Source organism: Sinohyriopsis cumingii, chromosome 18 (genome assembly GCF_028554795.1).
Source record: "Sinohyriopsis cumingii isolate HCF-2022 chromosome 18, ASM2855479v2, whole genome shotgun sequence".
Lineage (NCBI taxonomy): Eukaryota > Metazoa > Mollusca > Bivalvia > Unionida > Unionidae > Sinohyriopsis > Sinohyriopsis cumingii.
This window is the reverse complement of record NC_142978.1, coordinates 39841651-39854535: the sequence shown is the minus strand read 5'-3', so window position 1 is coordinate 39854535 and position 12885 is coordinate 39841651. Positions and strand designations below refer to the sequence as shown.

Here is a 12885-nt window from a genome sequence, read left to right as displayed (position 1 = left end):
GTCATGAGTTCAATCCGCTGCAGAGTCATACCAAAGACATACAAAAATGGTACTAACAGCTACCTTGCTAGGTGCTCAGCATTAAGATTTAGTGTTAGGACTGGTCAGCCTGGTGTCAGGATAATGTGACTGGGTAGAACATCATGCTACATGTCTGTGGCATAATGCCCCAGTGCTAGACATCACTATGCAGGCATCGTAGCAATATGACTGAATAATTGTTAAAGCTATGTTAAAAATCATAATCACACACACACTCACAAGATAGGTTTTTAGATTATGTAATCGCCTTTTCCTAATCCAAGCAGAAGTGGACAATAAATCAAGATTCTCTAGGTAGGCACAAATATATATTGGAGAACACAAGTGCAGTAAATGATACACCATATACACCCACCCCATATTTAACTGACCTGTATATAAGGACTAGTAGGGCACAGTTAACTCTGAAGAGTATTACCTAATGAGTCTCAATGACTTTGACCATGACCTTTGTATCCCTACTAAAATATAATTAATTAATTTTACTGAAATAAAATAATCAGCAGCATGTTTTTCTTCATATGAGTAAGGTATGAGTTTCAATAACTCACCTAAGCCAGCCCAAGTCAATTGCATTTGTGATTAGTTGGTAAAGGTACTAAATATTCCCCATAACCTCAGTAAGATTTGGCTAGCAATATATTGAAAGTGCTGCTAAAACCAACACTACCCAAACAAAGATTTCTTTCTTGCCCCATGTGCAAGCCACCCAAAACATTTTGTGTGGGTAACTGCCTACTACCAAATGTAATGTGCAGACTGTCACGGAATGGTGTAAAAGTTGTTAATTAAATACATGTACTAGAGTTTCGTTTCTTTTCTCTGTACAACGATACCCAAGGGTGATTATAATATGGTCTATGTATTTCGAAATCGTGAGTACGATTCGTCCTATGCCACACGTGCAAGGTGCCTTCGATAAGGAATAACGAAAATTCTAAAGGTATAAATACGTTACTACTTGTAAAGGACCTTTACAATACTAATGGTTTTGTCAGCAAGCGGCCTGCTAAAAGGATTCGCACAACTCCAGCTGTAGGGGTAGGTAATTTTTGGGTTTTAAGTGATAACTAGTGTTTTACCATATTTACCTTTGCATGTTTGTTATAGTTTTCTTTACATACCATAATGCGTGCATTTTTTTATTCTTGTTGCGACATAGTGCAGGATTTATATTGGTAATGTAAAGCTACATTTTTTAAAAAAAAAAAGAATTGTTTACTATTGTCTTATCGAGCAGGGTTAGGTTTACTATTGAACCTGTTTTGTAAAATGCCATCATAATATAATCTTTATAACTTACCATGTATAACGTCCTTACGTTATGTCTGTATCAAGTTTAGTACACTGTATCGGGTATATTTTCAGCTGTTTTTGATGGTAGGAATATCCGGGGTGTCCGGTGTTGTCTGAGAGTAGGAATATCCGGGGTGTCCGGTGTTGTCAGAGGGTAGAAACGTCCGTGTCCAGAGCATTTAAGGTGCCGGAGCGTCTAATGTCTAGTGTCCAGAGTGTCCAGAGGGACTAAGGTGACCCAGCTGTAGAGCCGTCAAAGGACCAGGGGGTCCGGAGGGTCTAATATTTCAAGTGTCCGGAGGGTCTAATATTTCAAGTGATCATAGTATTCCGAGGGTCCGGAGTCTATATCAGTTGTGAAATTGATTCGGAGGAGCTGTGGAGCAGATATGGTGCACGGGTGACGGAGTGCATCTCCACACATGTATTTTTAGCTGTATGCTAATTTTGGGTTAGTAAGACCCAGTGTATTATTCAGGACTGGGAGGATAGATTGTATATCCGTTCTTGTTTAGTGACATAATTTCGCTACCTGAGCGAATACATTTTTTTTACTATGTGTAAAGACTTACATTGTTTACTATTTGAGTGAACTATATTCATCTTTCCATTATTGAATCATTTGTGAAATCATTTATCCTGTATTTTAGGGTTACTGAACTAAATTTATTTGTATATTTTTTCCATCTTTGAAACTGTGCGTTTTTTATGTTAAATAGATCCAATATTTGGATTATAAATACGCACACATCTTCATAATCCACTACTCATATAAATCGCCACATTAAACCATATATCTGTGTCGTCAAAACGTGTTCTGTTGTTAATCCGAAATATCCCACCCGGTTATCTTGTTACACAGACACTATTATTTTCTTATTTGTAGCATTAAATGACCTTGACCAGTGACTGCAAAGCCCCAAATCTCTGTTCTTTCTTCATCAAATCTTACTCGAGAACAAAATTGTTATTGCACAAAAATGATTTTTCTTTGAGTCACAATAATATAAACCTTTTACATTTTTACTTCAAAATTAGTAGACTTCTTCCACACCATAAGGGCAAGCCAGCAAAAAACTTTAGTCAAGGTAAGTGGTCTCAAAGCAAAGTTATTTTGCAAAAACCACTATCTTCATTTACTGTAATCTTGACCCCTGACCTTTCAACCTACATATTAATAGGCTCTTTGCATTCCCAAAATGTATGCCATCAAGACAATTTCTTTCAGGTACATAGTCTATAACTAAAGATTTTGTGCAGAATCCATTTTCCATCTTCCAGGTACACTGCTCTGACCTTTGACCCCAAAATGATCAGACTTTATCCCTCAAAGTGAAATCTATCCAGAACGTTTGGTCCAGTTATAAGATGTAAAATATATTTGTCATGAAGAAATCATTTTTCATGTATCTGTAACAATGACCTTTACCATCAATCCACAGTCAGTTTAATTTCTGTGATGCACAATTCATGTTTCTCTGCAGAAATCATTTTTCTTGTCTCAGTCAGAGGAACCATGACATTTGACCTTTTGAATCCAATACATTAAGCTTCTTACCTCATGTGCAAGCCATTCCCAAAACTGTGTCAAGTTATGTAATCTAGAGGTAATGTTGTTGTGCAGAAACTGAACAGACAGACAGATGGACATCATAATGATGAAGAAATTTAGATGGGAATCCCTTTTAGTATCTTGTCCAAACCATACTTTTGTATGCATCTGTCATTCAAGGCAAATGTAAATATTTATCTTTACCTTCTCAGAATGATGATTAAATTTCCATAATACGTTATCAGGAGTAACAGAAGGTATACCAAACTGAGTGGGTATGCTCCCTGTAAGTATTCCGTGTAAGCCCCATAGAACAGCCATAACTGTCCTATTATACCCTGTGAAAAGAAGAAAGTACGTAACTAAACTGAATAATTATACTCATTTCTGAAGTGATCTAATAAATTATGGAGAGGACCAAGTGGGTCTGAACTTGCTTACTCGACAAAGAGTGACATTAACCAAAAGTCACATAAATTTTAAATAATAATGACCAGAAAATTTGTTTGAAAGATAAAAATGCCAGGATGGTCACTGTCAAATTTTAAGTGAGTTTGAATTGTACAAGTTTTTGAGAAAATGTAGTTTAAAGGGTTTCTCTATGAAGTGGGTGATAAATTAATGATGGTTAAAAATCTTTTGTACAAAAAGTTAATATGTAAATTAGTTAAACTTCAACATAAATATACATAGCTTCAAGCCAAAATGAGACTAAATTAATTGGAGCTGTTTCCCCCAAGAGTTTTCTACTTTTAGCAACAGTTGCCATATTTGATGGGAGATTGACATCATTTGTAAAAGATTAAATGGTATTGTCAGAATGCTCTCTGTCAAGTTTAGTCAAAGTCTGTTCTCAGTAAATGGGGTAATATTTGACAGCAGATGGGGTCCCAAATTCAAAGAAACTCTTCAACCTGTGTGTACACTCAAACTCCAATTTTGAAAGCTGACAATAAATAAACTAATTTAAATAAAAGAGATTCAAAAGTAGCAAAGCATGTAGATTCCCATGTTTGTTATAAATGTATAGTTTATTTGTAACAATTTAACAAATACTGACCTATGACAAAAGAAATTTTGATTTTTAGTTTGAGCATTCAATTTGTAGAGTTTCATAAACAGGGTGGGTGGGACTAGATCATTGGCAGTGTTAAAAGGTCAAGATTTAGGATCTTCTGTGTGATATTTAGTCCAGCTCTTTTAAGTGATTTGTAAATTGCTTTAAAGGAAGAAGATATACTCAAAATATTTTGTTATGTATACCTAGATTGTGTGTACTTATTTTCATTCACAATTTTAGTTTTATAAGGTTAGTTAATAATATTTTTAAATACTAAATTTCTTATAAATTTTAAGTTCTCACTTTAAAAACGAGTCACGTACCAAGTGTATAGGTCCATTTCATGAGTTCCAAGGTTGAATCCTGATAAACATCACATGATTTGAATGGAGGTCATGGGTTTATCTGAAAGGCCAGGCTGACCTAATTTCTAATTAACAACTGTAACCTATGTGATCTTGTTTACTGGTTAAAATTATTTATAAGAGATGCTATCTCACATTGATAATCTATCTAAACAAATTATTACATAGAATTTGGCATTCTTTGTAGTACCACCAGTCTTGAAAATTATTCAGTTATACTGAGAAGAATTCATTTAGTTAAAGTAATTATTTGTTGGAATTACAGTGCTTGAAATATTCTGATCAATATATGGATTTATAATAGCTGTCAAGGAAATACTGTGAATTCAAATAAAGATTATTTTGATATTTATAGGCTTTATGGAATAACTGTGAATTCATTTAAAGACTTTTTGGAATTATATCACAGTGATTCTTCTGTCCTGATGATAAATCGGAAAACCTTTGGAATTCATTTGGATTACAGCATACTTCTGGAACTGATTGAACATTTAGGTCCTAAGGATTTCATTCAACATACTGTAAGTTATTTTTAATTCTTTCACTGTGCATTTTAAAGAAATAAATAATATTTCAATTTCACAGAACTTCATTTTGCTCTTTCTTGTTACTTATTTTAAGACCATAGTCATAATAATTTACATCTAGAAATTGTCATTTCATTTTATTTCAAGACTGGACCAAAGCCGGCATATAAAAGTGAAGAAGTGGTGGCCACCAAACAAGTTTTGTCACTATGGCCATCACTGTATTGGACATAACTGGATTTCTCATAGGGTTTCATTGGATTTTGCACTGAATGAGACATTTTTAAGATATTTTATCTATAATTTCTTAGATTCTTATTTTTTGAAGTACTGTGCATAGATGATCTGAAGAATATAAATATGAAAATATAAAACAAAATTCATATACAATTGCGCTTAATAAGCCTATAGTTATTTTTCATATAAAAAAAAGCATGCAGGTAAACTGAATGAAACAGAGGTATTAAAACAAGGTTCAGAGTATTTGCCACAAACCTGACAAGTCACTACTCACTCCCAATCATTTCATCATATGTCATGAAAAGACTTGCCTGGTAGAAATTCACATATAACAGATGCAAATATTCAATTTTTTCCCTTTTTATCCCAGAAACATGTAATAAGTAAAACCAACGAACAAGCAGACTTGCTGGATATGCATATTTACTGATTTTGTTGATGAATTATAAACAAGAGTACAAAATCTTTGAGAATCAGAATGGTGATTAAGTCCTAAGACTGAGAAAATAATATGTGACCTACCACATGTATTTTGAAAAATTATCATTTGTCTTCATTCATTTCCATAAGGGATCATATGTGCAAAAGACCAGATGATAATATGTCAGCAACTATAAGCAACAATTTGTGTGCCACCACTGGTTTCAACTGCCAGGCCTATAGATCTGATGTCTTGTGATACAAGCCTTATTTAAAGAGCTCTCTAAGTGAGCAGGGCCAAACTGCCTCATGTTTTGCTCACTATAATTTTGTTCTGTTCAAAGCTTAAAGTTACAAAAGCATTTTTGTCCATATGAATGACGTTATATAAAGCTTGCTTTAAATTAATATCCATATATGAGTATACTTCAACCTAAAGATTTTTTTATTGTCTTAGTAACAGCAGCCATGCTTGATGACATGGTTCAGAAATGGGAGCTAAATGATGGACTGGGTGGCCATCCAACCATTATAAGTATGACACTATGCCAAAAGAGCTCCCATAACTCCCCTGATGACAGATTTACAAAAACATCAAAAAGTAAAAAACTGTGATGTCATAATGCTCTATGTTAAATTTAGCCAACATGTCTTTCACTTTTTTCAGAATATTTGTTTTAAATGGGGAGGGTGAGTTGCTTTAAAAATAACAGTGAACATATTTAATGGCTATTTCTGTACAGATGCAAAAAAATGTGAAGCACACATTCTGAACCTGATGGTTGGTAGAGCAGAGTAGACCATGCCAGTTCTGGCAAATACAGTGTCAACAACAGATAATACTAAAATTTAAACCAGCTCTACCTAAAGGAGGGCAATGGACCTAACTTCAAAAACACTCAATTTTCAAAAAACTATGGTCATGGCTGATATCTTGACTTGGATTCATGTTTACAGCACAGCAACCCATGTAGGCTATTTTAGTGCCAAGGCAATTGGAGTAAAGTGTCTTGGCCAGGGATACACCATGGTAGCTGACTCAGGCTGGTCAGATATTAGGATTTTAACCTGCATCTTTCAAGTCCCAGTCCTAATATGCTAACCAGTGAGACACTATGGCCCCTGCCTATTATCCATCAGTTGCCTATTCCAACATGCAGGTGGGCACACTGGGTCTATTCCACATCATAATGGTAGCAGAGGCTAATACAACAAAATGCAAGATAAGGTTGGTTGGTTTTTAACAGGGTCATGGATGGCCAAGTTGTCTAAGGTGTTTGCCTTTACAGAGACATTTCACCTCCATTGCCATGTGTTTAAATCTTGGTACATCCCATGCAGATATGTGATAAATCCTGCCAGTAGCTTCCCATTGGCCAATGGTTCTTAATGGCACTTGCACAACATTATTAGCTATATTACTGTGTTGTGGAAAAGGGAAGTGCCTTTTGCAAGGACACACTAAGGCAGCCAACATGTACTAACCTGCCTGTGTTCTGAACTCCATGACCCTTGGATTACGTGAAAGCTCTACCAAATGAACTAGTCAAATTACAAAAATTAGGAGTTAAGTGCATAATGATTAGTCTAACTTAAGTCCAGTAGTCCAATTACAAAAATTAGGAGTTAAATGCATAACACTTAGTCTAACTTAAGTCCAGTAGTCAAAAGTTAGGAGTAAAGTGCATAATGCTTAGTCTAACTTAAGACCGGTAGTCCAATTACAAAAATCAGGAATCAAGTGCATAATGCTTAGTCTAACTTAAGTCCGGTAGTCCAATTACAAAAATTAGGAGTTAAATGCATAACACTTAGTCTAACTTAAGTCCAGTAGTCAAAAGTTAGGAGTAAAGTGCATAATGCTTAGTCTAACTTAAGTCCAGTAGTCCAATTACAAAATTTAGTAGTCAAGTGCATAATGCTTAGTCTAACTTAAGTCCGGTAGTCCAATTACAAAAATTAGTAGTCAAGTACATAATGCTTAGTCTAACTCAAGTCTGGTAGTCCAATTACAAAAGTTATGAGTTAAGTACATAACGCTTAGTCTAACTTAAGTGCAGTAGTCAAATTACAAAAATTAGGACTTAAGTGCATTATACTTTTAAGTCTAATTGGAATTTGATAAATGGCTTTGTGAAGCATGGAAAGAAAAAAATGTAACAAAACAAAGTAAAACAAGATAATACTAACAGTAAACTGAATTAAATGCATTCAATCCAGAATTGAGCTGAGACATAAATGGGACTAATTGCAAGATGGATGGGCAGACAGATAAATGGACATAGGAACAAGGGCACCGATATATCTAATGGGTATTTTGGCACAGAGAAATATTGTCATCTTCAGATTTTTTTCAGAAATGTGGTTTAAGTTTTGCATTATTTATTTTGTAAATTCAGAGATTTGAAAATGCCATGTAAAAATACACTGGAACAAACAGAGAAATTAGTCATTCTAATCTTGGCATACAATTTCCATCTGCAAAAACATGGCTAAAATAGCCAAGATAACCTGATATATCATACCATCTTGCAAACGAAAATACATTTCTTCCATTCCAAGATTATCTTCAAAATACTTTACCTATTTTATTGTTTTGGCATAATTATTTACCAGTCCCAATTATTTTAGTAATTGATTATTCTTTGTTTTGAACCCCATATACGAAAAGTCATACATGTATAACCTATAGAGAGAATTAAAAACAAGACCTGTATTACAATGTGTTCATATCAACAACCGGCTAATGAGCACCTTACCTTTCCGTCAATGAGATTCTTGAAGGCAAAAGCTCCGTCTAAGTTCTGGTATTGAGTGACAGTAACTGCAGTGGGCAAAACAATAAAACCAAGCCATAAAATGGCTAAAAAGGCATTTAGGCAGAATACCCATCGGGTGAAAATAAATACTGAACCAATTCCTGAGCCAAAGTTACCTACAACAGAAAAAGCAAAGCATTCAATCATGACATTATTCCTTGTCAACCTAATATAATTAAAAAATTTCTTTTGTCATTATGAGTTACAGCAATCTGATTGGCTAGACTCTTTATAAATTTTTGGGTTCATACCAGTATGAACGATATATTTTTTTAAAGCCACGCTCACCTGCTCTATTTTTATGTACTGGTAAGATTTTAACTTAACAGAACTGGAACTTTTTCAATGTATGATACATTTGTTAATGCTACAAGTAAAATACACTTTAAATGAATAAATTAACATCATTTACTTACATATTTTGATGTGAAGACATGATAGTACAGTGCAAAATTCATCAGTCTGCATATGTATTAATGTATGATATGAAGTCTGTTTACCGTTACAATATGGAAATTTGAAATTTGTTTGTAAAATAAAATAAAACAAAATAAAAGAAGAGAAAAATACTATGACCACAGGTGGGTTCCAACTGACAACCTTTGTGTTAGAAATGCAACATTTTAACCAACTGAGCTATGCAGACACTAATCGGATGAGGTATCAGGTAATGTATAAAAGCCTGTATGGTCTTTTTACATAAGATTGAATTAAATCATGAACCTTTTTTCAAATATATGAGATTTCTTTGCTAATGCTAAATGAAATACATGTTAAATGAATAAATAAACGTCTACTTATGTATCTTGACGTGAAGACTTGATGGTATAGTGTGAAATGGCATTTTGCATCCTGATTTGTATATTATCCTATACAATGATGAAAATGAAGAAAATGTTTTGTCTAAAACTACAAAAGTCTTTGAGGACGATGATTTCAATTGTGCAAGTATGGATTTTGATTTTTAAACTAAGTGGTGGCGTAATCTTCAAGTGAGAAGTGGGCACGGCTTTAAAAAATGCTTTTCTCTGATTGGCTGTTTATATCATGAAACTTCACTGTTCTGTATTATTACGCCTTATAAATGAAGTTCAAAATGTGGATCAAAAAAGGAATGTTATTAAACTATGAGTTTTTTATATCCACATGTATTTATGCTGCTGAATTTAATTTTAAGGATTGACTGTTTCTCTTTTTTAAATTCAACAAAGTATGAACCCAAAATAGATGATGTGCAAACTTTGTATGATCCGCTTCATGGATCATACAGTTTGCACATGGACTCTTCGGTTCATAATTTGTTGAATTTTAAAAACAATGTCAATCCTTAAGTGAATACTATATTGTCTGTAATATTTAGTAACCATTTTATTACTGTTTCATAAACAAAGTTAGAGTGTACCAAGTATTAGAGACAATAACTGAATGGCATAAAATTGTAAGTCATTCATAACAAAGCAGAGTGTAATTAAAATGGGATATCTGCATGAGAATGTAAATCATCAGTAATATTACTATAATTAGTTTTTAGACATCTGCATGAGAAAATTAAGTAATAATAATGCAGTGAGCATCCTACTCAGTGTTTCCCTGCCTCTTATAACAATAGTGTAATGAGCATCCTACTCAGTGTTTCCCTACCTATTGTAATAGTGTAATGAGCATCCTACTCAGTGTTTCCCTGCCTATTATAACAATATTGTAATCAGCATCCTACTCAGTGTTTCCCTGCCTATTATAACAATAATGTAATGAGCATCCTACTCAGTGTTTCCCTGCCTATTATAACAATAGTTTAATGAGCATCCTACTCAGTGTTGTCTGCCTATTATAACAATAGTGTAATGTGCATCCTACTCAGTGTTTCCCTGCCTATTATAACAATAGTGTAATGAGCATCCTACTCAATGTTGTCTGTCTATTATAACAATAGTTTAATGAGCATCCTACTCTGTGTTTCCCTGCCTATTATAACAATAGTGTAATGAGCATCCTACTCAATGTTTCCCTGCCTATTATAACAATAGTGTAATGAGCATCCTACTCAGTGCTGTCTGCCTATTATAACACTAGTGTAATGAGCATCCTACTCAGTGTTGTCTGCCTATTATAACAAAAGTTTAATGAGCATCCTACTCAGTGTTGTCTGCCTATTATAACAATAGTGTAATGAGCATCCTACTCAGTGTTTCCCTGCCTATTATAACAATAGTGCAATGAGCATCCTACTCAGTGTTTCCCTGCCTATTATAACAAGAGTGTAATAAGCATCCTACTCAGTGTTTCCCTGTCTATTATAACAATAGTGCAGCCAGAAAAAATATTGTAGGCTTTTCTATCTACACTTCCTATATTTATTTTATTCACAGTATCAGCTATAATGTAAGCTTAATGATCCCACTTTAGTTACAGCTTTTGTGTTACAACATCTAGAACAATTAACATACACATAGCAAATTCATCTAGTATATGGTAGTGGCCATTTAATTGGCAGTGGGGTGGGTGGGATGGGCTCTGATTTTCCTTTGAGCTGAAATATTTGCTTTTTTTTTTTAATCTGAAGATAATTCATACAAAATAGTATCATGGATAGAGTGTGTAATTGTGCTATAAATCAAAGATGCAAGATATTTTTGCCTGGTACTAAAATAAGAAAATTAAAGAATAAAGTGTCAGGCCCCTGCCTCAGACCACGAAATTGTTGGACCATAAAATAATTGCAGTATAATATGATACCTATCACGGTACATTCTGAAATAACCCAATATACCATGGTACAAAATGTTTTGTGGTAACCAACAATTAGCATCAGATATATCCATGAAAATGTAAGTAATCAGTAACTGTAATTAGTATTGGATATTTGCATGAGAATGTATATCAGTAACAATACTGTAATTAGTATTGGATATTTACATGAGAATCTATATCAGTAATAATACTGAAATTAGTATTGGATATTTGCATGAAAATGTACTGTAATAAGATTTGGATATTTGCATGAGAATGTATTAAAGTCATCAGTAACAATACTGAAATTAGTACTGGACATTTCAATGAGAATGCAAGTCATCAGTGCAATACTGTAATTTGTATTTGACATTTGCATGAGAATGTATGTAATCAATAACGATACTATAATTAGTATTCAATATTTTCCTGCAACTATAAATAAAAAACAATACTATACTTAGTACTGGACACTGATAAGACTCGGGCCATAATTATTACCTCCATGTTAGCACCCATGAATATAGTCCCAGTCTATTGTCAGAGCATTATTCCCTCTCTCAATTTTGGTATCAATACATGAGTTAATGTTAGGCATTTTTTGGTGCTGATTCAAAGGAAACTGTTTATTCTTTTGAATGTAAGCATTATGGTGTGGTTGTTTGTGTATTTTGGAAACAGTGCACAGCGAGTAACGAGGCATTGCTGCTGGTCTGGAAGTGAAATAAATGACCCAATGCATGCTGGTTGTTTTTTTTGTGTCCAGCCTCTCAAATGTTGGTTAAACTATGACAAAAACTTCACTGAAAATTCATCTTTGAGGATTCTTTTCATAAATGTATGATTAATTAGGATTCAGACACAACGGAAGTTCAGTACTAACAAACAAATGTAGTAACAATATAGGAAAATTAATTGGGATCCAAATTCCTGTTATGCATAAGAATGTGAATCATCAACAATTTGTTAGTAGTGGGTATTTGCAATAAGAATTTAAATCTGTAATAAAAAATCTGTGTGTGTGTGTATATATATATATATATATATATATATATATATATATATATATATATATATATATATATATATATTAAAGCTTGCATGATATTGTATCAGATAAAAAAATATTACATGTTTATGAGATAAACTGTTGGTTTATCAAGGGGATTAATATCCTGTGGTCTTATGGACCTCAAGCTGGATCCTGACCCTAGGCAGGAAAGACAAAGAAGAAAAGAAAAGTACATTATCATATAATATTCCAGTCATGAAGTGAATTAAGTCAGAAAACATTTAAAGATTAGATAAATAAGAAACTTAAAATGCTGCCATTTGAAAGCAAGATGCAAGAGCTGTTGGCAAAATAAAATTGATCATTGTTTTCTGTATAATGTCTTCCAGTACTACTGAATACAATATGTTAAAAATAATAATTTTATCAAGAATCTGCTTGCGATCAAGTCCTTGACCAGAATACGTTTGTTGAAAATGGTTTTCAAAAGAAACTTAAAACTGAAGTTGTTTTCCTTGATCTAACAACAGCATATGATATGGTCTGGCACTGCATGGCTGTTGCTGAAAATTTCCAGAGTTACTGTATTTCCAGAGTTACTGTATATATTGCTGTGCTGAATAGTTGAGATTATTGAACTATTCCTTTATGATAGGTTCTTCAGAGTGCACATGTGAGAGAGCTGCAGCTCATGAAAACTTCAGTCTAATGGACTACCACAAAGGTCTGTTCTTTTGCCAAGTCTGTTTAATGTTTATATCAATGACTTGTCTGAAACAAAGTCACGCAAGTTCATGTATGCTGACAATGTTGCTCTTGGGA

General features: G+C 33.6%; 1 protein-coding gene across 1 annotated transcript in view; it reads right to left on the bottom strand.

The window, feature by feature from the left end:
- The window catches only part of LOC149776454 (transmembrane channel-like protein 7), a 111208-nt gene that overhangs the window by 72781 nt on the left and 25542 nt on the right, over positions 1-12885 (bottom strand). The window contains exons 6-7 of the mRNA XM_089942398.1: positions 8262-8437; positions 3095-3228 (exon numbers count right to left, since the gene is read on the bottom strand). Of these exons, the coding sequence (XP_089798524.1) occupies positions 3095-3228; positions 8262-8437 (310 nt within the window). The remainder of the gene's footprint in view (positions 1-3094; positions 3229-8261; positions 8438-12885) is intronic.